Source organism: Podarcis filfolensis, assembly GCF_964270895.1.
Source record: "Podarcis filfolensis genome assembly, chromosome: 15".
NCBI classification, from domain to species: domain Eukaryota; kingdom Metazoa; phylum Chordata; class Lepidosauria; order Squamata; family Lacertidae; genus Podarcis; species Podarcis filfolensis.
Genome location: NC_139618.1, coordinates 31,357,714 through 31,383,461, shown reverse-complemented (window position 1 = coordinate 31,383,461; position 25,748 = coordinate 31,357,714). Strand labels below are relative to the sequence as shown.

The window sequence follows — 25,748 nt, the reverse complement described above, 5'->3', positions numbered from 1 at the left end:
TGCTGACACTGAAAATGTCCAGCAGGCATTATGTCTTCATTCTTTGTCACCACCAAGCCCTTTCCACAAAGAATCCTGGGACATGGTGTTGCTTAAGGGCTCTCAAAATTATTTCTCAGTGTGGGCTCTCCTAACCACTCTCGGCACCCTTAAGCTCCCCACAAAGAAATAGTAAGCCATAGAAGACACTTAACAGCATTAATGTGGATTTAATAGCAGATGAATTAATGTGGACAAAACCCCATACTCAAGAACCAGAATACAGAGGATGCTGAACTACTGTTGCACTTATTCAGAATATTCAGCTGAGGTGAATGGAAGGACATCTGTCGATTGGCAGGACATCTGGAATTTAGCTGTTGTCTTCTTTCACATGAGCAGGGGGCATTTTTGAGGATGCCAAAATATTACTCCTCTTTCAGTACTGTGGAAGAAAGAGAGAATCTTTGTGGTGGATCAAATGATACGAAGAAGAAGAAGAAGAAGAAGAAGAAGAAGAAGAAGAAGAAGAAGAAGAAGAAGAAGATGCCCCCGTCCCCCTTCCTCTGCCAGAGAGCCCAGGGCAACCCAGAGCAAAGATGAAGCATTAGGAAGAAGGTAAAAGCACAGTACACAGTATATCTCAGGAGCGACTCAAGGTGATAAGAGGTGAGCAGACCTTCCTTCAGAAACAGATGCCATTGTTCATTTTCCTTTCAAGGGATGATATCGTCAAGCATTGTGAGTTTTATGGGTGCAGAACTTTCTTGAATGTTCTCAAATACAAGCTTGCAGCAGTTGTTTATCTCGTGAGTTTGTGGGGCTCATGGTTAACGCTCAGAGGCAGATGATATATTTCCTGCCTACAGAGCAGTTCTGTGTCTCTTTCTATGCTTTCTGTTATACTGTCTGTTTCTTTGCTTCTGTAACTGGATGAGGTCTTAGGAGCTGAAGTTTTGGGACTTTACTGGGGATCCAGTAAGATCCTGTATGCTTTTAAACCTCAGTAAACTATAACTGAAGAATTCTGCTGCTTTAGTGTGTGTTTTTCCTTTGGAACTCTGCACGGGAGTTGTAGTTCATGCAATTGCAACTCTGTTGCTATCTGCCCATGCCCTGGAGTTGCGCTAAAGAGCCATGGAGACAGGGAGTGACTAGATTTTGCACCAGCCCCATCAGATATTTTCTACCTGAAGAAAGAATCCCTTCAGGAGTCTGGCCATGGCTGCCTGAGAGTAGGCTCAGTACTTTAGATTTCTCAGTTTGAAAAGCTGGAAAGATACTTATGTTGCAGCACGTCATAAAATATATAATATTATTTGCAGCTATACTGAAGTTGATGTTACTGTATTCTGTATGGTTTATCTTCTACTGGAGAAGACTGGTCAGTCAAAAAGCAACTGAGAACAGACACTGAGTTCGGCTGTTATTGAGTACAGTGGTACCTCAGGTTACATACACTTCAGGTTACAGTTGCTTCAGGTTACAGACTCCACTAACCCAGAAATAGTACCTCGGGTTAAGAACTTTGCTTCAGGATGAGATCAGAAATCTTGCTTTAGCGGCGTGGCAGCCAAGGGAGGCCCCATTAGCTAAAGTGGTGCTTCAGGTTAAGAACAGTTTCAGGTTAAGAACGGACCTCCGGAACGAATTAAGTACTTAACCCGAGGTACCACTGTAATGGTACACATTATTTTATTTTAATTGATTATTATCTTCTCAGACATTCTGTTTGTCATTGTGCTAAGATACCTTGAGAAAAGGTAAGCCAAAGGCTTTTTGACCATAAGTCTTGTTCAGTGGTCTCAAATAAAATTTGCAATATGTAAAATGTACCAAAAATCATTTCAAACAATGCTTTTTGTTCAGTTGTGTTTAGGTTTTAAGGGGAGAGGATGCTGCCTTTCTGGGTTTGTATGGAGGGGTTTGGAGAGAGAGATAATAATATTGTACTTGGAGGCCTTTCATGTTTTCAAGAAAAGGGGACATGCACCCATTAGAGTTTCTCAAATTTTGAAATGTGCCCATTTGCCCCAAAATGTTCACAGTTCCAGCCCTAAATTAGCAAGTTATTTGTTCTTACCAAAGCGTCCACATTCCTGATAGCAAGAAGCATACTTCAAAAAGTTATTTGCATTCGGTTCACATCCACCAAAAATGAACTGCTCACACTTCATGGTTTCAGTATTGAAGAAAAAACGTGGAATACTACCTCTGCAGCTTCCTATACTTACAGGGAGTTTGCATATATCAGGTAGAGTATCTGGTGGGTAAAAGAAAACAAAGGCAAGTCTCATATAAACATTATATCGAAGTCTGAAACACAGAAAGCAACGACATTGACCATGTGAGTCCTGAAGATAGCCCTCCTAAGTATACAATGAGGAACTTCTGAATGGGGATCTAATAGTTATGGTAACAGACCAGCAGCCCAGTTGAAACTTCGGTGCTTGTTGTGATTTCTCCGTAACCCTTTAAATGGATTTAGCATAATTACAACCATAGTAAATTTGAGTGGAAATCTCTTGGGGCTTGGGGCTACAGAGCTAACTCAGACCACTGAGATACATGGTAAGAGAAAGGTTTGACAGACCATCACCCTGAAATCCTACAAACCTATAGGAACATTCCAACTCAGATGGAAAGTATGAGCTTGCACAACTTTAGACTCAACAAATCCCAAATTCTCTTCCAGTGCTATAATTCAGTGGTTCAGCATTTGGCTGAGTGAAGAATGTTAGGGCTGTGTCCACTTCTGAAAGCCAAATATTAAGAATGAGATTGACAAACTGGAGAGTCACCGAGGAGAATAGAGGGACCAGGATTATAAAGGGATATAGTTTGTTCTGAGGAGAAAGTTTAACAAGAATAGATAGTCTGGAGCTACTCTGTCTAGATGAAAGATACTTCAAATGGAAAGTATGAGGTTGCTTCAACTTTGGGCTAGATGACCACCATCACCACCCCACAAAAACAAAAAACGTCTCTTCCGGTGCTATAATTTGGTTATTCAGCATCTGGCTGAATGAAGGAGGATAGGGTTGTGTCCAGTTCCAGCTGAGAGTTACTTTCCTCTTCTCAATAGTTTAGCATTGTGTGTCAGCTGGGAAACTGAAATCCAAGACTTCTGGAAGAAGTCAAGTTGTCTACCCAGTGACCAAAAACCAAAAACAAAATAAAACCACAGATCCTGTATTGAGAAGAGCAGGATTCCATAAAAGCTCTGATCCAGTCCTTTGAACAGGCTGAGACAGATAACTGAAGGGAGCAGCAGAGCCAAGGATAAGTTTATTCCAAATATGAGAGTTTCCCAAAGAGACCCACATTGTGCCTCTTAGGAGTCATTGTACCAAAACCAATATGGGCCAAACATCATGCTGCTCTCTGCCACTCTCGTGAGTACCACCTGCAAGGTATCTTGGCTGATGCAGTGACACAGCACGATATTCCTGAGGATGCCAGAAGTCAACACTAACCATGAACAAAGCTCAAATGTCCACACCCTGAACCATGGCTGATTTGAGCTTAGTTGGCAAAGATTGCTGAAGAGAGAGATCAGACTATTCAAGGGTAGGTTTACTCCAAATCTGAGCATTCCCAGAATTTTGCTTCCCTGGGAACATAGTATAAAGTTTAAAAGAGTGACTCACAGAACAACCAGAGTATCACTGGTCTACTATGGTCTTGGGCAGAGTGCTAGAATGCCAGCATCTTTCTGAGGATTCCATGTCATGAAATTCAACTATCCAAAAATGCATTGGAATTAATTGTCTTGTTTAACTTATAGAGTCATCTCTTTGAATGGATCTACTCTGAGTGAACCGTCGTTGGTTACAACCCCACATGTCTTCATCTTGAGCCACCACAGATTTAAGCCACCAAGCCATGGAGAAGCCATGGAGCTCCTTTGAAGATCCAGATTTGATCAAGCTGATGTAATTGCTCACTGGGCAACTTCAGGTTGTTGCTTGGGCCTCCAACTGTTATAGAAATATCAATATAAGTGGGCACATTTGTTGCTTGGGAAAAATCAAGTTCCAAGTCCCTTGGACCTTAAGGAGGGGGGCAACCCTAAGTAGAGAGGCGGGTTAAAGAACTGGACTTTGCTGATAGCATTCATTTTCATTCGGAAAGTTATTTGCATTCGCTTGACATCCACCATAAATGAACTGCCGACACTGCATGGTTCTTATACTAAAGAAAAAATGTGGCATATTTGCTTTGCACATTCCTTCTTTCTTATGGAGTTTGCATATATCAGGTAGACCATCTGGTGGGTAAAAGCAAAGAAAGGCAAGCCTCATACAAACATTATATCAAAGTCTGAAACACAGAAAGCAATAACATTGACCATGTGACTCCACCTCACAAATAAAAACAGTAATTAACTCACATTTCTACCAGATCTAAATTTATACAAATATGTTTTCACAAACCTTCTCTTTGAGATTCCCTAAATCTCTGGACTTCCCTCCATACCCTCTTCTGGTTCCTTATATTAACTAAGTTCTTCTGCATATCCATTCTTAAACCTTTTCAATTATTATTTCCCTTAATTTTATCTAATTTTCTGCTAGTTGCAACCATTTACTTAAATGCTTTACTTATATGTATCAACCTGTTTACAGTATTTTTGCACATAAATAATAAACGATTCCCACTCTTTTTTAAACTTCTCATTGTCATAGTCTCTGAGCTTTGCCGTTAATTTTGCCATTTCTGCATAGTCCATTAGCTTGATTTGCCATTCTTCTTTCGTTGCTATCTTTTCGTCCTTCTATCTTTGGGCTAACAATATTTGGGCAGCTGTTGTAGCATACAAAAATATTTTCTTATCTTCTTTGTGGAGTTCAGTTCCTATCAGTCCTAGTAAAAAAAGCTTCAGGTTTTTTAACAAAAGTTAGTTTAAACATTTTCTTCAGTTCATTATGGATCATTACCCAGAAGCTTTTAATAACCTTACATCCCCACCACTGGGCTGTATCCAGTTCTAGCTGAGAGTCACTTTCCTGTTCTCAATAGTTTAGCATTGGGTGTCAGCTGGGAAACTGAAATCCAAGACTTCTGGAAGAAGCCAAGTTGTCTATCTATGAACCAAAAATCACACAAAACAATATGGGCCAAACAACATGCCGCTCTCTGCCACTCTGGTGAGTACCACCTGCAAGGTATCTTCGCTGGCGTAGTGAAAAAACACATATTCCTGAGGATGCCAGAAGTCAACACTAACCATGAACAAGACTCCTATGTCCACACCCTGAGCCCTGAGCTTAGTTGGCAAAGATTGCTGAAGAGAGAGATCAGACTATTCAAGGGTAGGTGTACTCCAAATCTGATACAGTGGTACTTCGGGTTCCATACGCTTCAGGTTACATATGCTTCAGGTTACAGACTCCGCTAACCCAGAAATAGTACCTCGGGTTAAGAACTTTGCTTCAGGATGAGAACAGAAATCATGCTCCGGTGGTGCGGCAGCAGAGGAGGCCCCATTAGCTAAAGTGGTGCTTCAGATTAAGAACAGTTTCAGGTTAAGAACGGACCTCCGGAACGAATTAGGTACTTAACCCGAGGTACCACTGTAGTTCCCAGAATGTTGCTTCCCCGGGAACATAGTGTAAAGTTTAAAGAGTGACTCACAGAACAACCAGAGTATCACTGATCTACTGTGGCCTTGGACAGGGTGCTAGAATGCCAGCAACTTCTGAGAATTCCAGGTGCTGACACTGATCCCAAGCAAGGACCACAGCTGGTATACAACGTTGTCATACTTGGCATAGAGGCATTGAAATGAATTGTCGTGTTTAACTTAGAGTCATCAATTTGAATGGATCTACTCTGAGTAGAAATATGTTGGATACAACTCCACAGTCTTCATTTTGAGCCACCATGGAGAATCAGTTGAGCTCATTTCAAGGTCACATGTTCACTCACTGGGCAAAGTCAGCCCAGGGAATCTTTGTAGGCACACAAGCTCCTCAAACTCCCATAGCGTGATCAATATAATTGGGTGCATGTGTTGCCTACAAAAAGCAAGCTCCACATCACTTGGGCCTTATGGAAGGGGGCAACCCTATGTAGAGAGGCAGGTTAAAGAATTGGAGAGAAATAGGGGGAGGTACAGCCATGATACACATAAGATTTAGAAGTTGTAAGAGGAGAGAGAGCTCATACCTGTATCTGACGCAGAGATGCCCAGCAGCTCAGGCCAGGGTGCGAAAAGGCCCATGATGAGAGACAGGAGGATGAAGAGACCACACTGCATTGCGACTCTTCAATGGGTCCAGTACCAAGGGAAGGGACACTATATTGTGTTCTTTAAGGAAATGGAAGCAGTCATCTGGGCATGAAAAAGCAATATCTAGGGACAATCTGGATCTACTCTATTAATTACAAGGAAATTTTCTGTTCTCAATAAAGTATTCTTCTACCTCAGCTCAGGACATGTTGAAGCTATGAATTATATCCACAGAAGACTGAAACAGCCTGGAAGGATTTCAGTTCCGTGACATGGTATTGATATAAACCTGTTCTTTTGTCATGCAGCGCCCATGCCCTTCTGTTCCTCTCTGGTGTGGGTGCTGTGGAGTAATGATAGTTGTTAGGAGATTGCTTAAGGTGTTGGAAGCCCAGGCCTGGGAGCGAGCAGTGAATAGAATTAAAGTTTCCTCTTTCTCCTACGTGGTGAGCTTGGGCTGGGAAGGGTACGACAGGGTTCAGTTTTGGGGGAACACTGTGAAAGGAAGAGCGGTATTTTACTGAGGAATGGTATAAAAGTCAGTGTTATAGAAAAAACCTGCTCCTTTCCCCTTATGGGGTATCCAAGAGCCCGTATAGAGTCCTTAAGTGGGTTACCTATCGGTAGGAGAAAACAACAGAGGCCAGCCAGAGAATATTGAGAAGCAAAGCAGCTAGTAAGCCTGATCAGGGTCCTCACTCACCATACGCAGGAGGGAGGAGGAACCCAGAACAATGGTGCACAAGCCAATATATAGATTTTTGAAATTGCCCACCCTGTAGACCAGGCTTCCTCAACCTTGGCCCTCCAGATGTTTTGAGACTACAATTCCCGTCATCCCCACCCACTGGTCCTGCTAGCTAGGGATCATGGGAGTTGTAGGCCAAAAACATCTGGAGGGCCAAGAATGAAGAAGCCTGCTGTAGACCAAGACCACCCCCCAAAACATTGTGCAAACATTACAGAAGGAGGTGGTCTACAGCAGAAATCCTGTTTGCCAGAATATCTGTTAATGGTCACTGATTGCTTTACCTAGGCAACCTGGCCATTCTTTTGTGATGGTAAATATTTCAGTTTCTGAGTCCCAGTTCCCAGGCTCAACCTGTTCATACACAAATACACCCTTAAGACAGGATTTGTAAGCAAAAAGACAAAGGGAAGGCTTTCTCCATTTCCTCCCTTCTTGCAGAGAAATATATTGAGGTCAATTTGGGAGAGTCAAAATGACTTCAGGATTGCTCTCCTGTACTATTTCAGACAAAAAAACCAAACACATTTGCTAACATAATATGCTTTTGTTGTCTTTGCCACTCTGGGAGACTTCCAACAAAAATATAGAGTGAAAGTCAAAATGACTTCAGGATTGCTCTCCTGCACTATTTCAGATTGAGGGCACAAGGAGAAGGGGGCGACAGAGGTTGAGATGGTTGGACAGTGTTCTCGAAGCTACAAACATGAGTTTGAGCAAACTGTGGGAGGCAGTGGAAGACAGGAGTGCCTGGCGTGCTCTGGTCCATGGGGTCACGAAGAGTCGGACACGACTAAACAACTAAACAACAACAACACTATTTCAGACATGTGGTTTATATACTTATGTATGTGTTTCCTTGTACATTTATGAACGTTTATTTTATATTTGGGACCATAAGATTCTTATAACATCAGGAACAATGTACAGTATTACAATAAGGCTGTGCTCAGTTTCCTATCAGTTCTCCATAATTAAACTATACCATTTAACATACAAAATATTATTCTATGTTATTGTAATGAATGTTGAATGTTATTTTATTTGCATATTGTATGTTGTATTGTGCATATTGTCTTATTTATATGATGTAAGCCACTCTGAGCCTGGCTTTGGCTAAGGAGGGTGGGATACAAATAAAATTTGTTGTTGTTGTTGTTGTTGTTATTATTATTATTATTATTATTATTAAAACATACAAAAAAACCAAACACATTTGCTAACATAATATGCTTTTGTTGTCTCAGCCACTCTGGGAGGCTTCCAACAAAAATATAGAGTGAAAGAAAACACACACAGATCAAACATTAAAAGCTTCCCAAATCATGGCTGCCTTCAGATGTCTACAAAAGGTTATATAGTCGTTTAACTCTTTGACATCTGCCAGGAGGGTGGGTGTGACTACCAAAAAGTGGTGGATAATTATTTGAATTGCTTTTCTTATATACAGGCAAACCCCCATTTGTGTGCGATTGGCATGTGTGCAACCACAGATGTGTGCACAGTTTCAGACCCTCCAAGTGTCCCTATTTTCCAGGGACTTCACTGATTTAGAGAAGCTGTCCCGGTTTTGAATTGCGTCCCAGAATGTCCCCCTTTATGCAACCCCTGAACTGTCTGAAGGCAATCCTGTATAGGGAAGTATTCTGAATGTTTAATGTTTTATTATGTTTTTTATTATTATGTTTATTATTTTATTATGTTTTTCAGGTTGAGAACAGTTTCAGGTTAAGAACGGACCTCCAGAACAAATTAAGTTCTTAAGTTCTGTATTATGTTTTTTATATATGTTGGAAGCTGCCCAGAGTGCTGGGGCAACCCTATAAGATGTGTGGGGTATGAATATTAATATTAAAATTATCATTATGGAATGGGACATCTCTATTTTCATCAGAGAAATGTTGGAGGGGATGCCGTTTTCAGCATGGGGCAGAACGGAGGCAAAACAGGGCAGGGCAAGCTTACGCACATCCTGGTGACATGCACAATGACCTGGAACACCACCCTCATGCAAATGGGGGGGTGCCTGTATATAAAGGTGTCCAATAAAATAGCTATCTGCAGGAGTAGACAGATATATGTACAGAATCTCTTCTTCCGTGTGACAGCAAGGATGCGGAAAATGGAGGCCTGTAGCCTCCGGTGCAGCATCAAAAAATGTACCCTTGTCGGTTTTGTATGCAGGTAGCAATTTCCATTTGTAAGGCTGACGTTTTACAGTTGCACATGGAAGACTTTATGGTTGCACTCAGCATCATAAACCTATGCTTATCAGTTATGTATACAGGTAGATTTCCCCAATAACTAGGTCTATAAAAGCTGCTAAACTGGCCACCTGATAAGATAACCATTGTAACTTCCTCTTGTTTCCCAGTATTTTAGCAGATATGCATATTGAGGGGGAACAAGGGAAAACAACAACATGGTCGCAGTCTTCCTGTCACATGGGCAGGGTCTGCCAAGGGCTGAAACAGGTGTGATGTAGACCCTGTGCAGGTGCACCAACTCTAGGGGCCAGGTGTGTCTCCGGCCCCTTTGATCTTTGTGGGAAAGGGGCCGGGCCCGCTCAAAGTATTGTTTTGTTTTTAATTTTTATTTATACTTTTCAGGTTTATACATTTCATTAATTTTACAATCGTTTTAACATTTCAAAGCTTGACTTCCTTCTTCCTCTCTCTGTAGTTCCTTAAATCTATTTTTTAATATCTTCGGCAGATCCAAATTCATTCAATTTGCTCATTTAATTATCTACAGTGGTACCTATCCTTACGTATTTAATTCGTTCTGGAGGTCTGTTCTTAACCTGAAACTGTTCTTAACCTGAGGTACCACTTTAGCTAATGGGGCCTCCCACTGCCGCCGCATAATTTCTGTTCTCATCCTGAAGCAAAGTTCTTTACCCGAGGTACTATTTCTGGGTTAGCGGAGTCTGTAACCTGAAGCATCTGTAACTTGAAGCGTCTGTAACCCGAGGTACCACTGTACTTTAAATATATACTCCTATGAAGCTGCAGATTATTACAATGATCCTGCCAATGTTTTTATCCGTTTGCAATTTATCTGTTGACTGGACACCCCCTGCTGTGCAGATAATGGAGAAAGCTCATAAATTGTATCCCTTCTGGCATCCTGGCCAACTCTATTACGCTGGGGTAAACCCTGGTGCAAGGGACATGGGTGGCGCTGTGGTCTAAACCACTGAGCTTGCCGATCAGAAGGTCGGCGGTTCAAATCCCTGCGACGGGGTGAGCTCCTGTTGTTCGGTCCCTGCTCCTGCCAACCTAGCAGTTTGAAAGCACGTCAAAGTGCAAGTAGATAAATAGGTACCACTCTGGTGGGAAGGTAAACGGTGTTTCCATGCACTGCTCTGGTTCTCCAGAAGCAGCTTAGTCATGCTGGCCACATGACCCGGAAGCTGTCTGCGGACAAACACCGGCTCCATCGGCCTATAGAGCGAGATGAGTGCCGCAACCCCAGAGTCGTCCGTGACTGGACCTAATGGTCAGGGGTCCCTTTACCTTTAAATAATTCAGGAACTGTTGCCCCTGTTGAGCCTCCTCCTCCACTGATGAGTCTCCCTCCAAGTTTATCTGGCAGTGGCGGAATGATGCAAGCATGGCTAGAAACTGCCAGTTTAACTTGTCCCAATTTACCATGAGAGTTCAATGTACTGTCACTCTGAGGCATTGTGAGAGATTAAAATGGGGGTGCACAAATGATCTATAATGAAATTAAGAAGGTCCTTAAGTGTACCTTTCATAAGAAACCAGAGGCCTTTCTCCTGGGCATGGTAGGTCAATTGGTGTCAAGGAAAGATAGGACGTTCTTTATGTATGCTACAACAGCAGCAAGAGTTCTTTTAGCAAAGTATTGGAAGACACAAGAACTACCCACGCTGGAAGAGTGGCAGACGAAGGTGATAGACTATATGGGACTGGCCGAGATGACTGGCAGAATCCGCGACCAAGGAAAAGAGACGGTGGAAGAAGATTGGAAGAAATTTAAAGTTTATCTTAAGAACTGTTGTAAAATTAATGAGTTCTAAAATGTCATGGGTAATGTAAAACAGAATTGCAGTGACAAATAATTGGGTAAGAGAAAAAGGATTAAAGAAAGTGAATTATAAGTAATTGAAATTAGGGGTTGCTGGAAAAGTTTAAAACAGGGATGCAGAAAAGGGAGGTATGGGGAAGTCGTTGAAATAAGGTTTAAGAAAAAGAGGTTATGAAATTATACGTGTTTATATGTTTGTTTGTTTATGTATTGTCAGTTGTATTGTGTCTTAATATATGTTGGAAAATTAATAAAAATTTATATATATAAAAATAAATGAAATGGGGGTGCACAGACCCTGCTACCTGATGTAAAGAACCCAAGGCAAGCATTAGTGCTGGTGCACCCTACCAGGGCCCAGGAAGCTGTCCTAGGGTGCTTACACCTGGTGTGATGTCATTCATGGACCATTGCAAGTGAGGTCATCTTCGGTTGCCTATAACCACATCTCAACCCAGAATGCCCAGGGACTTCCTGAACCCATTATAGTTAAATAATTGGGGCTGTATCCAATTCAAGTCCTACTCACAGCCAACCTACTAGAGTTAATGGACATGACTAACTTAAGTTCATTAATTTCAATAGGTCTATTCCAAGTATACCTCAGTTGGCTATAACCCTTGATTAACAAATTTAAGAGAGAACCTCAATATGTTGGGTAATCAGTTGCTAAGTCACTGTTAAAAATGTGAAAATTCTAGTTTTTGTGGGGGTTTGCTGTGCTTTCCAAAGCTCTCTCCATGGTATACTGCTCAACTAGAAAATCCCCCTTCAGCTAAAGGAGGTCAAATGCCAGGTCAGATGTAATTACTGGTGATCATATTTCCCATGATCGAGTTTGTCAGGAACCTTTGGCCTCATCCTGCCCATAGATCTTCCTATAAAAGTGAACTGGCTACGGTAGTTTTCATTTGACATCGCAGCAGAGATGGACTCCAAAGTCGGCTGTCAGGTCAACATGTCATCAGAACCCATAGTAAGTACTGTAGATTTTTTGGAGGGCGGGGAACCTATTTGACAGAAAATGGTATTTGGGGTGTGCAAGAGAACTCATTTTGATAATAACTCAGTAGCAAAACTGACAGATGCTGACACAAGTACGGCCTGCCATATCATTAGGCAGGATGAGGCACCAGCTTCAGGTTGCGGTTGATGGAAGATGAGGGGTAGCCATGAAGATGAGAGAGCTGTGTGTCCTATGTAAAAAGGTAAAGGTAAAAGGTAAAGGACCCCATAGTCCAGTCAAAGACGACTATGGGGTTGCAGTGCTCATCTCGCTTTCAGGCCGAGGGTGCCAGTGTTCGTCCACAGACAGCTTTCCGGGTCATGAGGCCAGCATGACTAAACCGCTTTTGGTGCATCAGAACACCATGACATAAGCCACAGTGCATGGAAACGCTGATTACCTTCCTGCCACCGTAGTACCTATTTATCTACTTGCACTGGTATGCTTTCAAACTGCCAGGTTGGCAGAAGCTTGGACAGAGCAACAGAAGCTCACTCCATCACGGGGATTCGAACCACCAACCTTCCGATCGGCAAGCCCAAGAGGCTCAGTGGTTTAGATCACAGTGCCACTGGTGTCCTATGTAGCCTGGTCTGCACCCTCTTAAACCCTCTTAAACTAGCTTGCTTCCCTGAAGAGAAAGCTCGATGATTGGGCACATTTTTGCCTGCAAAAGGTCCTGGGGTCAATTCCCTGGTGTCCCCAGATAGGGCTGGGGGAAAATCCTGCCTGAAAAACTGAAAAGCCACTGCTAGTCTCAGTCTCCAAGACTGCAAAAGGAGCTCTGATGTATCCTATGGCCCCTTGAGCACGATCCCATGGGCCATAGAATTGCGGCTAAAATTACCGTATTTTTTGCTCTATAAGACTCACTTTTTTCCTCCTAAAAAGTAAGGGGAAATGTGTGTGCGTCATATGGAGTGAGTGCAGGCTGTGCAGCTATCCCAGAAGCCAGAGCAGCAAGAGGGATGGCTGCTTTCGCTGCGCAGCGATCCCTCTTCTTGTTCTGGCTTCTGAGATTCAGAATATTTTTGTTCTTGTTTTCCTCCTCCAAAAACTAGGTGCGTCTTATGGTCTGGTGCATATTATAGAGCGAAAAATATGGTACTCAACAATTATTAAGTTTTAATTATGTGCAAGGCACAATCCTGCAAATCCTACCATTCTAAGGTAGGCACAGAAATTAAAACAATGATTTCTGCATTCTCTAGACCTGTTACTTGATTCGTGTTTCAAGAAATGGTTCCTTTTTTTAGTATTAAAATATAACCTTCCTCACAAAAAGCCTTTACTTGAAATAGGAAGCTCCCACGGCTGTCCTGCTTAAACCGTGTTGCAGCTCACTGTCTCAGAAAGTGCCATATGGATGGGAATCTGTGGGTGGAGAGAGTAATGGTCTGACCTTTCCCAGCTAAGCCCCTGTCTCTCTTTCCCAGGCCCTCAGGTTTATACCCAGAGTGCCTAAGGACAGGAAGCAAATGATCCTCATCTCTGTCATCCTGGTGCTTCTGGCCATTATCATTATTGGAGCGATTCTCATTGGAGTTTACATGTCGCAGCAACACACCGAAAGGGTGAGTAGAAGACTGAAAAGAAAGCTAGTGTCATTCAAAAGAGTAAGGCTGATCATTGGCTACAGCAGCGGCTAAGCTACTGATCATCATTTGAAATTCTTCACAGTGTCCAAGGGAGAATCACTCTGACATATTATAGGAAATTTAAACATTGGCTTGCAGACCAGCCACTCATTCCATAGGGGGATGTGCAGGGCCAGTGTTGGTGCTGATGAACCCTGCCAGTCTGATTTTGGATGAGAAGGAGGTCATGAAGTCAAATAATTTTGTTGATGGTATTTGAGATTCAGAGGTATACGTCCTCTCAATATGAGTTTTCCATTTGGGATGTCATCATATTACCATTTCATAAGGTGTTTTGGAGTGTTCAAAGTGTCTCACATACACTGGGTTGTATCCAGTGCTGATCCCACTCCAAGTAGATCCCTTGAAATTAATGAACATGACTAACTTAGGTTCATTAATGTCAATGGATCCAATCTGAAAAGAATTTAGCAGGATACAACCCATTATCTCTGCAATCCTTAGACCAAGGGTGGGGAACCTGTGATACTCCAGATGTTGTTGGATTCTAGCTCCCATCAGCCCAGTCATCATAGCCAAGGGTCAAGGCTGATGGGAAATGTAGTCCAACAGCATGTGGAGGGACACAGGTTCCCTATTCCCAGCTCTATTGGGTTATTTGGGACTTTGTTTAGTTTAGGTTTTAAGTGCACAAATTGCCAGATACCAGCCCAAAGTTCTAAATCCCAGGTCCTGCAACTAAAAGATCTCTAGCAGCATAAGTGGAGAAAACCTTTGCCCATGCACACAGGGACACGGTGGAAGGAATAGCATTATTCCTCCCTCCACAAGTTATTTGAAGGTGGAAATAGTAACACTAGAATCAAGTCTCTCTATAATAAATATGCTTACATCATTGTTAAGGAATTTAATTGGACCTCAGTAATGTACACAGAAACAGGGAGAATTATGGGAACAGACAACTTCCCTTCTCTATGATTGCCAATTCGGCATTTATTTAGAGATTAAAATTTAATCCATCACTGCTACACACATATTAATAATCTGAAAAGTGCTTGTGTGTTTATTAAATGCATGAGCTAGGGAGCAGGATCACACCCTCTTGCCATGTCTCCTTTATTTTGATATGACTCTATAGCACCAACTAAAATGCTTCAGATTTGTACTTCGAGATCAACCATGCAAAGTACCAGGAACATAGAAAATGCATTTCCCTGTTGAAACTTGTCTCTCTCCTTTGTAGATAATTAAAATCACTAGTAATACAGGAGATGGCGAAGTGGTTGAGCAAACTGTGATGGTGAACAACCAGGAAAGTGTTGCTGCCTTTCATATCCAGAGCAATACGACCTCAGCAACTGTTGTCTACGACTATAAACACGTAAGTGTCAAATATATTCTAGGTGGACATCAAAACGTTCTAAGACATTTTACCATCTCAGGTGGTTGAACTGAATAGTCTTAGAGTTCTGTCCCTACAGGATCTTCTGCGACATTACACTGGAACCCATGGTGTCTTTCTTAATTCACAGCCCAGTAAACATGGGACACTAAAGCTTGGTTTAGCAGTATGTAGATGAGCTTCTATGAGTCCAAACAAAGCCTTGAGCTCATGTGCTGCCTCCTCCATTTTCCTCCTCCCAGGAGGACGACTTCTGCTGAGTTTAGTTTTGCTTTCAAAAAAATTGTGGCTTGGTGTTAATTTAGGGTTGCCATATTTCTAGAAGAAAAATTCAGGACACAAAAGTTACCGGTATTTTTTTTATAGAAACTCAAAGTTGTTGAGCTATAAATCCAGGACATTTTGCTAATTTTCCAAAAAAAATTCCCCCTGGACACATGTCTGGGAAATTCCAGACGTATGGCAACCTTACATTAATTACAAACTGGAGGTTGCAGTTTACAATAAGACTGGGGCATAGCGTGGATTGCCAGTGCCCGGGGCTCTCCCTAATCCAGAGCTTTCCAAACTTTTCACGTTGGTGACAAACTTTTTAGACATGCATGATTTCGGGACACAGTAATTCAGTTTTACTAGCAAACCAGAGGTTAAACTAACCCTTTTCCAGCCCCAGGAGGAGAATGGGGAGCGTTTGCAAGACACACTTACACACTGAAGCTGACACACTGATGTGTTGCGACGCACAGTTTGGAAAGCTCTGCCCTGACCCATGGTTCCTATCAGGGCTGCGCAATGATGGTGGTGGGGAAGGGTCTTCCCAGCAGGGAGAGGGGACAGGGTCAGCGGCTGTTTATTTTATTATTATTATTTATTCCATGTAATTTTTACACTGCTTGACACCACTTGATTGTGTGTTTTTTTAAAAAAACAACAACCTCAAAGTGGTTTATTTTTCTTTTGAATTTTTATGCCATCCCCAAATTTTGTGCCCGGGACAACAGCCCCCCTGCCCCCCACATTCTATGTCACTGCAACAACCAACAGACTTGCGTAACGGTATTATGATATTAGCAGTTTTTCTTTCCAATCCATTTCCTAATAATCTCTAGCAAGGAACTTGCCTCCCACCCCCTGTTTAAAGCACAGTGCCAGCTGCACACTTGGAGAAGGGCATTCCTTAATTTATCCCCAAATCTTCTCTGCTTCCTGCTTTGTTCCTAGCGTCTGATCGGCTTCCGAATTCAGGACAGAAAACAATGCTCAGTGGTGGCAATGGATTCAGTTGATGTGCCCAGCCTACATGAAATCACCCAAGGAATAGAGCACTTTGATGAACAAGTAAGAAGATATGGGGTGTGGAGAATCTCTCCCCAACACTTATTAAATAATAGTGCAGTTGAGAGAATGGGGTAGCAGAGAGCACCATTTCCCCATTTTCCCCTTACATTTCATGTAGATTGTGCTGTGTACCAGAAACCTTAACTGACTGCTTCAGTAGGGCAGCTAGGATTAGACATTGAGGCAGAAGCCCATACCCTCCAAAATTTCTGCAGTGAAAATCAGGTTGTCCTATTCCATAATAATAATAATAATTTTATTATTTATACCCCACCCATCTGGCTGGGTTGCCCCAACCATTCTGGGCAGGTTCCAACATATATAAAACTATAATAAAACATTTAGCATTTTTTAAAAAAAACTTGCTCTATACAGGGTTGGCTTTAGATGTCTCCTAAAGGTTGTATAGTTACTTATCTCCTTGGCTCAGGGATCGCAAAACTCCATACCCTCCAACATTTCTCAGTGAAAATAGGGACATCCTAAGGATAAAGCGAGGGACATGGGTGGCGCTGTGGGTTAAACCACAGAGCCTAGGAATTGCCAATCAGAAGGTCGGCCAATAAAGCGAGATGAGTGCCGCAACCCCAGAGTCGTCCGCGACTGGACCTAATGGTCAGGGGTCCCTTTACCTTTACCTTTAAGGATAAAGCAGGAGATTCTGGGATCAGAACTGGGATGGCTACTGTAAATCCAGGACTGTTCCTGGAAAATAGGACATTTGGAGTGTCTGGAAGCCCAGAGAGTGGCAGATAATGGGGGCAGCAGCAAACAAGCCTCCCATCATCTGCTGTCCTCCTGGCACTGTTCACTAGAGCATCCTTCCTTTCTTCTTATTTTAAAAAGCACTGTATTGTCGGAAGATGACCTGGTAGGCATGGACATAATTGCAGATGCTCATTTTCTTATGTTTAGATAAATAGATAGATAGATAGATAGATTAGATAGATAGATGATAGATAGATATGGATAGAAAGAAAGAAAGATAGATAGATGATAGATGATAGATGATAGATAGATAGATGATAGATAGATGATAGATAGATAGATAGATAGATAGATAGATAGATAGATAGATTAGATAGATAGATATACTGTAGATGATAGATGATAGATAGATAGATAGATGATAAATGATAGATGATAGATGATAGATAGATGATAGATGATAGATGATAGATGATAGATGATAGATGATAGATAGATAGACAGATAGACAGATATAGATAGATGATAGATATAGCCGTTTACTACAATGAAACATTGCTTAATGTGCCTTTAAGCATCAGGCCAGGAGAAGCAAACCCCAATTTATTCCTGTGCTCTTGCTAGTGCTATAATTTATAAGTTGAAATTATGAAACTGCAGATGCTCAAAGTATTGTACTAAAAAACAACCACCTCAGATTTGTTTGTGGGTTTTTTTGCATTAACATTTTAGGAATGTAGAAGAGGTTGTAAAGCTGGAATAGCAGGCATTGGATGGGGGGGAGGAGATGAGAAATGTTGATTGTATGCTTTGCAAAATAAATGACTGTCTAAACCGCAGGTGGGAGGCTAAGACCACTAAATACAAGGTCTAAAATTAGCTGCACCACTGTGAGCATTCCTCAAAACCAAGGAACCAGAGCATTGACACCTTGACATCTAAGTGAAAATCTGCACTACCCATATACTAAATTTCACCTTGTTTCCTACAAGGGCTCAGGAGATGACCACGTGTCCTACACCTTCAAGCAAGGAGAACTGGCAGATCGCACAACTTTAGGAACCACAGTGAATATCCTCTGCAGTGATGTCCCTGTGTACTGGGCTGAGGTAAAATACTGCAGGGGGGGGTTTTGGATCATACATTCACTGAAAAGACCATAGTGCCATTCCCCCAGTAAGTAAGAAAAGACAAAGTCACATGAACCCAAGTGACAAAGAAATAATATCAAAAGTAAGGATTATTTCAGTATGGACAACTATACATGTAAGCATATGTAGGCATGTGTGTATAAAATATTATCATTAATTTGTTAATTTATTTTTAATTATATGTGAACAGGTAAGAAGAAATGGGGTGTGGGGGGAAATAAATTAGGCTAAAATAAAGAATTAAATAACTAAGTTTTCTGGCCTTTTCTGACACCCCAAACCACTCTCTAACTGATGGTAGGGCCGGCTCTCCCCTGACCCCATAGGAGAGGCCTATAGGCATCTTCTCCTGCTTTTGGGTTTCCAAGAAGCATCTAGTTGGCTACTGTAAAAAACAACAACAGGATAATGGGCAGGCAAACTGATGCCCTCCAGATATTCTGGAGTATAACTCCCATACACCTTAGCCAGTACAGCCAACAATTTGGGATGTTGGGAGTTGTTGTCCATAATATCTTGACTACTCGCCTACCCCTGGACTAGATGGAGAAATGTACTGATTATTAAAACTACTCAGGAAACTGTAGCTCAATGAAGGGAATAAGGGTCTCTCAGCGGGAACGCGGGTGGCGCTGTGGGTAAAAGCCTCAGTGCCTAGGACTTGCCGATCGAAAGGTCGGCGGTTGGAATCCCTGCGGCGGGGTGCGCTCCCGTTGCTCGGTCCCAGCGCCTGCCAACCTAGCAGTTCAAAAGCACCCCCAGGTGCAAGTAGATAAATAGGGACCGCTTACTAGCGGGAAGGTAAATGGCGTTCCGTGTGCTGCGCTGGCTCGCCAGATGCAGCTTGTCACGCTGGCCACGTGACCCGGAAGTGTCTGCGGACAGCGCTGGCTCCCGGCCTCTAGAGTGAGATGAGTGCACAACCCTAGAGTCTGTCAAGACTGGCCCGTATGGGCAGGGGTACCTTTACCTTTTAACAACTCTCAGCACCCCTAACCAACTACAGTTCCCATAAATCATTTGGGAAAGCGATGAGTGTTTAAGGTGGTATATTACTGCTTTAAATGTATGGCGCATTTAGGGGTGTGTACACAATCCACTCAAAGGATAAGAAGCATGCATTCGTTGACGATATGCAACTTCAGTAGGCCCACCCATCCAGATGAAATTTCACTTGACTGCCCTGGCTCCTCTTTGCCATGGCTTTGTGTATCAAGTGCTACCTTAATGTTACATTTCATCTGTAGATGGCATTTTCCCTATTAATGAGAAATGGGAGTCAACTCCTCACTCCAGTAAATTCTTCTTCTTCTTTTCCAGAACAACCACAAAGCACAAAGAAGTGGATTGCTGTGTGGAGGGCTTCTGATTCTTAAACTCTGTTTAACACTGTTACTGTGACAAAGTGATAGTCTGACCATATGTAGAATAATAGAATTGTAGAGTTGAAAGGGACCCAAGAGTCATATAGTCCAATTCCCTACAAAGCCGGAATTTCAACTAAAGCATCCATGAGAAATGGCCATCCAACCTCTGTTTGAAAGCCTCCAAGTTCACCATCTTCCGAGGGAATCTGTTCCACTGTCAAACAGCTCTGCCAGAAAATTCTTCCAGATGTTTAGTCGGATTCTACTTTCTTGTAACTTGAAGCCATTGGATGAAGTCTAAGACTCCGGAGCAGGATAAAACAAGCTTGCTCCCTCCGCCATGTGATGCATCATGCTCATGTTTTGTTTTTGTTTTTTTGAATTTTGTTTATTCATTTTCCTTTTTCATTCATTGCATACATCTCATATTCATAACATTTACTATGCATTCCTTCCTCCCTCCCCTCCTGGGCTTCCCCTAACTTCTGCTTCTGATTTGTTTCTTCTTTCACCCACTTTGCTACCTCCTAAAAGAAAAAACTACTAATAACATATTCATACAATAACATCAAACCTAAAATCATAAAAATAGCAATGAATACACCATATTATTTCTCTATCTTCAACACATGTTCTAATACTAATAATGTGGATGTTTATTTAAATCATGCCATCAGGTCTATAGGCTTTCTTTGTTTCTGCAAGTATAATATAAATGGTTCCCATTCTTTTTTAAAGTCACTGTCGTCTTTTTCTCTTAGTCTGTCTGTCATTTTTGCCAGTTCTGCATAGTTCATCAGCTTCTCCTGCCATTGTTCTTTAGTTGGTATTTCTCCAGTCTTCCAATTTTGTGCAATCAACATTCTCGCTGCTGTAGTGGCATACATAAATAAAGTCCTCTTTTCTTTCGGTATATCTTGGCCTAAAATACCTAGTAGAAAGGCTTCTGTTTTTTTTACAAAAGTTATTTTCAACATTTTCTTCAATTCATTATATATCATTTCCCAATAAGCTTTTACCTTTTTACAATCCCACCAAATACGGTGCATCACACTCATGTTAAGCTCGTGGTCTACTAAGTCCCCTAGATCCTTTTCTCATGTACTGCTAGCAAGCCAGGTGTCCCGTCCTCCCCATCTTATATTTGTGCAGCTGGTTATCCCCACATAAGGATGGAACCTTACATTTGTCCCTATTGAGGACCCATTAGTGAGTACTCTTTGGGTTGGGTCAGTCAACCAGATTCAAATCCACCTGACAGTAACCTCATCCAGCCCACGTTTTACCAGTTTCTCTGCAAGAATATCATGGAGGGCTTTGTCAAAGGCCTTATTGAAATCAAGATACACCATGTCCATAGCATTCCACACGAACAGGGGACTTTCTGTCAGACTCAGCTTGCTAGTTTATCTGCAGAACTCCATTGCCTTCATCACACTGCAGTAAAGGTGTAATGGTGGACTGCTTCTTCCTAGAGCCATTTAACACCACAAAGCACATTGCTTTTCATTAATTAGAAGTGGAATTAAAATGAAGGTTCCACACAGCACATTTAATATAGCACTATATTATCCAGTAAAGTCCTCCACAACCAAAATACTTTTTATATGTACACACAAGTAAGTCAAATTCAGTAAAAGGTCTTTTCCAAGGATGATTAAAAAATTCCAGTTTGCAGATCTTGTCTGTTTTATTGCTTCCTGGTGATCTTGGCTGAAGAATCAGTGGTGACCCTCCCCTTGAACAGCCTCGTCTAACTGACCCAGTGTGAGTTTCTGTTCCCACTAGAGTAATCTTGAACTACTGGTTTCATTGAATAATTTTTCTTAATCTTATTAACACATAACACCGGTCTTGAAAGACCTACATTGGCTTCCAGTACGTTTCTGAGCACAATTCAAAATGTTGGTGTTGACCTTTAAAGCCCTAAATGGCCTCAGCCCAGTCTACCTGAAGGAGCGTCTCCACCCCCATCGTTCTGCCCGGACGCTGAGGTCCACCGCCAATGGACTTCTGGTGGTTCCCTCATTGCGAGAAGCAAAGCTACAGGGAACCAGGCAGAGGGCCTTCTCGGGAGTGGCACCCGCCCTGTAGAACACCCTCTGATCAGATGTCAAAGAGATAAACAATTATTTGACTTTTAGAAGACACCTGTTCAGGGAAGTTTTTAATGTGTGATATTTTAATGTATTTTTAATCTTTGTTGGAAGCTGCCCAGAGTGGCTGGGGAAACCCAGCCAGATGGGCGGAGTACAAATAAATAATAATAACAATAACAATAATAATAATAATTATCCCCCCAATTGCTAAATAGCATTATGTTACTATTTTTAAAAAATGAAAAAGTATTGAGAAAATAAATAATTAAATCATCCCCACCAACTCTTTTACAGAAATAGAAAGGTCACCAGTAAGTTCTAGAAAGGACATTTGACTTTTAAAAGTCTACATTTGCATCTGACAATAATATACGTGAGCAATGGCCTGGGAAATGTTATGGATCATGCAAAAAGTTTCCTTGTGTTGGTGCCTTGCTTGATTCCTCAGAGATAGCAGCAAGGGAAAGAAAAAGAGAGAGAAGTGGTTCTCTTCTCTTGCTGTCATGGTTCAGTTCTACTTGCTGGCTTCCAACCTACAAGGTCAAGAAAGTAGGGAAGACAGACTTAGACCAAAATACAGAAACAAAAGGAATGTCCTTTCTGCATATTATGCCTGCCTGGTGTCTGCTACTTATCATCATCTCCTGCCATACAGGCATGTCTTAGCTTGCCAGCTCCTTTTATATCAGAAGCTCCTGTGCATTTAACTACTTGTTAGTAGCCTGGTATGCACATCACAATAAACCACCATTTCTTACTTATCATGACTTATTGGACTGAGCAGTGGGTTGTACACACTGCCCAATTTTTCTTGCTTTCCTCCTTCCCTGGTATAAGAGAGAAACCAAGGAACCTGTGCTTTCTGGTAATGGCCAAACTCTGGGTTGCAACTGGTTTCTTCCCAACAAGTCATGGTCATTAGCCAGCCTTAAACCAAAGGCAGATTTAGGGCAGCGCAACTGGTTCCACTGCACTGGGTGCTGAGCCTAGAGGGCGCCACAGGGCATCATAACTATGACATAGTGAATTGAGCAGAATGGAAGGTGAGAGGCAGGGTTGCTAAATTTTGACCTTGCACAGGGCACCACGGAAATTTGAAAGACTAAAGTCTGCCTCTGCTGAAGCCATGGTTTGTTGCTCGCTATGGATAGTGGCTTCCTGGGGAGCAAGGCTTCCTACATTGTTTCTGTTGCTTGTACCAGGGGAGTTGCGAAGTGGCAGTGATGTGCCATTGTACACTAGTGCATTGCCAAAACTCAATAAACCATTATAAGCCAGAAAGAGAGAAATTAGCTGATTCAGCTTTCCCTATCATTGCATACTTGCTGGAGCTGCACGTGTGTTTATTTGTCAAGAAAACTGGTTTAAGCAGCCTTTTCAAGACAAGTATTCAGTTTATTATGTAGTAACATCTGTTCTAGAGAGCCATGTAGACCACTGGAAGTGGTAGAAAGTTTTTTTAAAAATAATTTTTTTAACCTCCAACCTAAACTATTCTCGGAAGGTTTAATAACACGAGCAACGTAAGAGCTAATACTGACAGTTACTTAGAAGGGCCAGTTCTTAAGACAAGTACTTCAGATTTCATGTGAACATCCTGTTTCAGTCCACGGACGAACAACACAAGTGTATGTTAATAAATATGTGTTCTTCTACAAACATCCTGTGTCAAGGGTATCCCCAAAATTTTCTCCTCTAATATTAGGGATGGTCGAATCTGTCAATTTCAGTTTCCTTCATCTTCTCAGTTTCCCAATATTAAGTTCCAGTTCTCTACATTTCAACATCAATTTGTGATTTTTTGGTTAAAAGGTCTCATAAAAATTCATCAGCATTTCAGTGTGAATTTATCTTAATATACACATATTTGTATGCAATTTTACCTACTATGCACATTTTCGCAAAGCAGTTTCTCCTAAAATAATGCATTTTTGTACGTGTTGTTTTCACACAAATATGTGCATTTTTAGAACCACTTGGATGCATCATTGAACTGAACTGCAAAATTCAAAGAAGTGCTAATTTCCAAAAATGGCTATCTTTGAATTCTCAAGTTGTTTCAGATTGCTCTCCCTTCCCTTGGTCATATAATCCTGTTTATCACTGCTGGAACCCTACTCTGGGTCCCTATACCTTAGAAGTTAGCTCATTGCCAGCCCAAATGACGTGTCTATCCTCCCTGCCTTGCCTCCCGTTTGAGTAGGACCAAAAAAAAGTCTTAGTGCACTCTTCAGATATAAGTTCCTGCATTCATCTATCCCACACTCATGGTGCTAACTGAATCGTGTCACTTCACCTTGCTATATAACAGGGCCTGTGCTGGATTAGGCAGGAGAAAAGTGAGAATCAAGGCCTTTCATGTAGGGGGGGCATATGTTTTGGTGGTACAACATATGTTCTGCATGCAAAGAGTGCCAGGTTCAATCTCTAGAATCTTCTGGAAGGGCGGGGAAAGACTCTTTTCTGAGGCCCTGGTGGGCCACTGCCAGTCAGTGCTGACAATACTGAGCTAAATGGACCAATGGTCTGACTCAGTATAAGGCAGCTTCCTTTGGTGGTATTGCAGCTTTGGGACACGCTCCTCAGAAAGAGCTCACTTGATGCATTCATTGGTATCATCCAGGTTGTTGTGAAGTCTATTCTCCCAGGCTTTGATTTAGATTGTATGTAGATTTGTTGTTGTTGTTGTTGTTTAGTCGCTTAGTCATGTCCGACTCTTCATGACCCCATGGACCAGAGCATGCCAGGCACTCCAGTCTTCCACTGCCTCCCGCAGTTGGTCAAACTCATGCTGGTAGCTTCGAGCTGGCGGGGTATAAATAATAAATTATTATTATTATTATTATTATTATTATTATTATTATTCGAGAACACTGTCCAACCATCTTGTCCTCTGTCGTCCCCTTCTCCTTGTGCCCTCCATCTTTCCCAACATCAGGGTCTTTTCCAGGGAGTCTTCTCTTCTCATGAGGTGGCCAAAGTATTGGAGCCTCAGCTTCAGGATCTGTCCTTCCAATGAGCACTCAGGGCTGATTTCCTTACGAATAGATAGGTTTGATCTTCTTGCAGTCCATGGGACTCTCAAGAGTCTCCTCCAGCACTTCGGCAATCAGCCTTCTTTATGGTCCAGCTCTCACTTCCATACATCGCTACTGGGAAAACCATAGCTTTAACTATACGGACCTTTGTTGGCAAGGTGATGTCTCTGCTTTTTAGGATGCTGTCTAGGTTTGTCATTGCTTTCCTCCCAAGAAGCAGGAGTCTTTTAATTCCGTGACTGCTGTAGATTTACTGCTATGTATGTAGATGTATGTATGTAGATTTACTGCTTCCTAAAGTGGGATATAACAAAGTTCAGTCAATCAATCAATCAATCAATCAATCAATCAATGATTCTGTGATCCTTGAGGCTGACATTTCTGTCTGTGGACTCTGTGCTTCCATCCCAAGTAGACAAACACCTTCCTTCAGTGTTCTAAGACAGTGTGATGCTTTTATTGTGCCACACGGTGCTGCTATACAACAGTAGAATCATCATGAGAGGATAGAATACAAGCAATAGTCTTTATAGAATGAAGAGGCCCATTTAGCTTTCAGAGGACAAAAGGGGCAAAAATGCACCCTGATTTCTGGCTGCTCTTTGAAGTGCAGGAAGACATCATGTGTGTGTGGTGAGTGCACATTTCTGCATCAAAATGATCTATTAACTGCGTCTGCATTTCTCAGTTCTCCAATCCTATATACTAATAGTGCTTCAAGTGTGGGTTCTTACACAGCCTAAACTGCACCATCCATCCACAAAAGGGACATATTGCGAGGCCTGGGAGAATCTCAACATCTGTAGCAATACCCAAAAAAAATATTTTAAAAAGGAGGTGGGGGTGACCCCAGTCTGATGAGGAGCGGCTACATTCAGTGAGCATGGAATGCTGGCTGAGTGAGGGGTAGAAAACCTAGGGAATGGAGTATCCCGAAAAGGGCATGACTGACTGAAATCCTGAACTGGAGCACACTCCATGCTGCCACATTTTGTTGCAGGTTACACTTGTTCTATTTATACTTGT

General features: G+C 42.0%; 1 protein-coding gene and 1 long non-coding RNA gene across 2 annotated transcripts in view; both read left to right on the top strand.

Moving 5' to 3' along the window:
* Positions 1-25,748, top strand: part of LOC310750810 — a 226,068-nt gene that overhangs the window by 198,874 nt on the left and 1,446 nt on the right. The window lies entirely within an intron of this gene.
* On the top strand, positions 11,944-19,723 carry LOC310750871 (gastrokine-2-like; the record flags this gene model as incomplete). Its single annotated transcript, XM_083589281.1, has 6 exons — positions 11,944-11,991; positions 13,458-13,595; positions 14,863-15,000; positions 16,243-16,359; positions 18,060-18,176; positions 19,539-19,723. 6 exons carry the CDS (start codon positions 11,944-11,946, stop codon positions 19,617-19,619), a joined length of 639 nt encoding a protein of 212 aa, XP_083445407.1. The 3' UTR covers positions 19,620-19,723.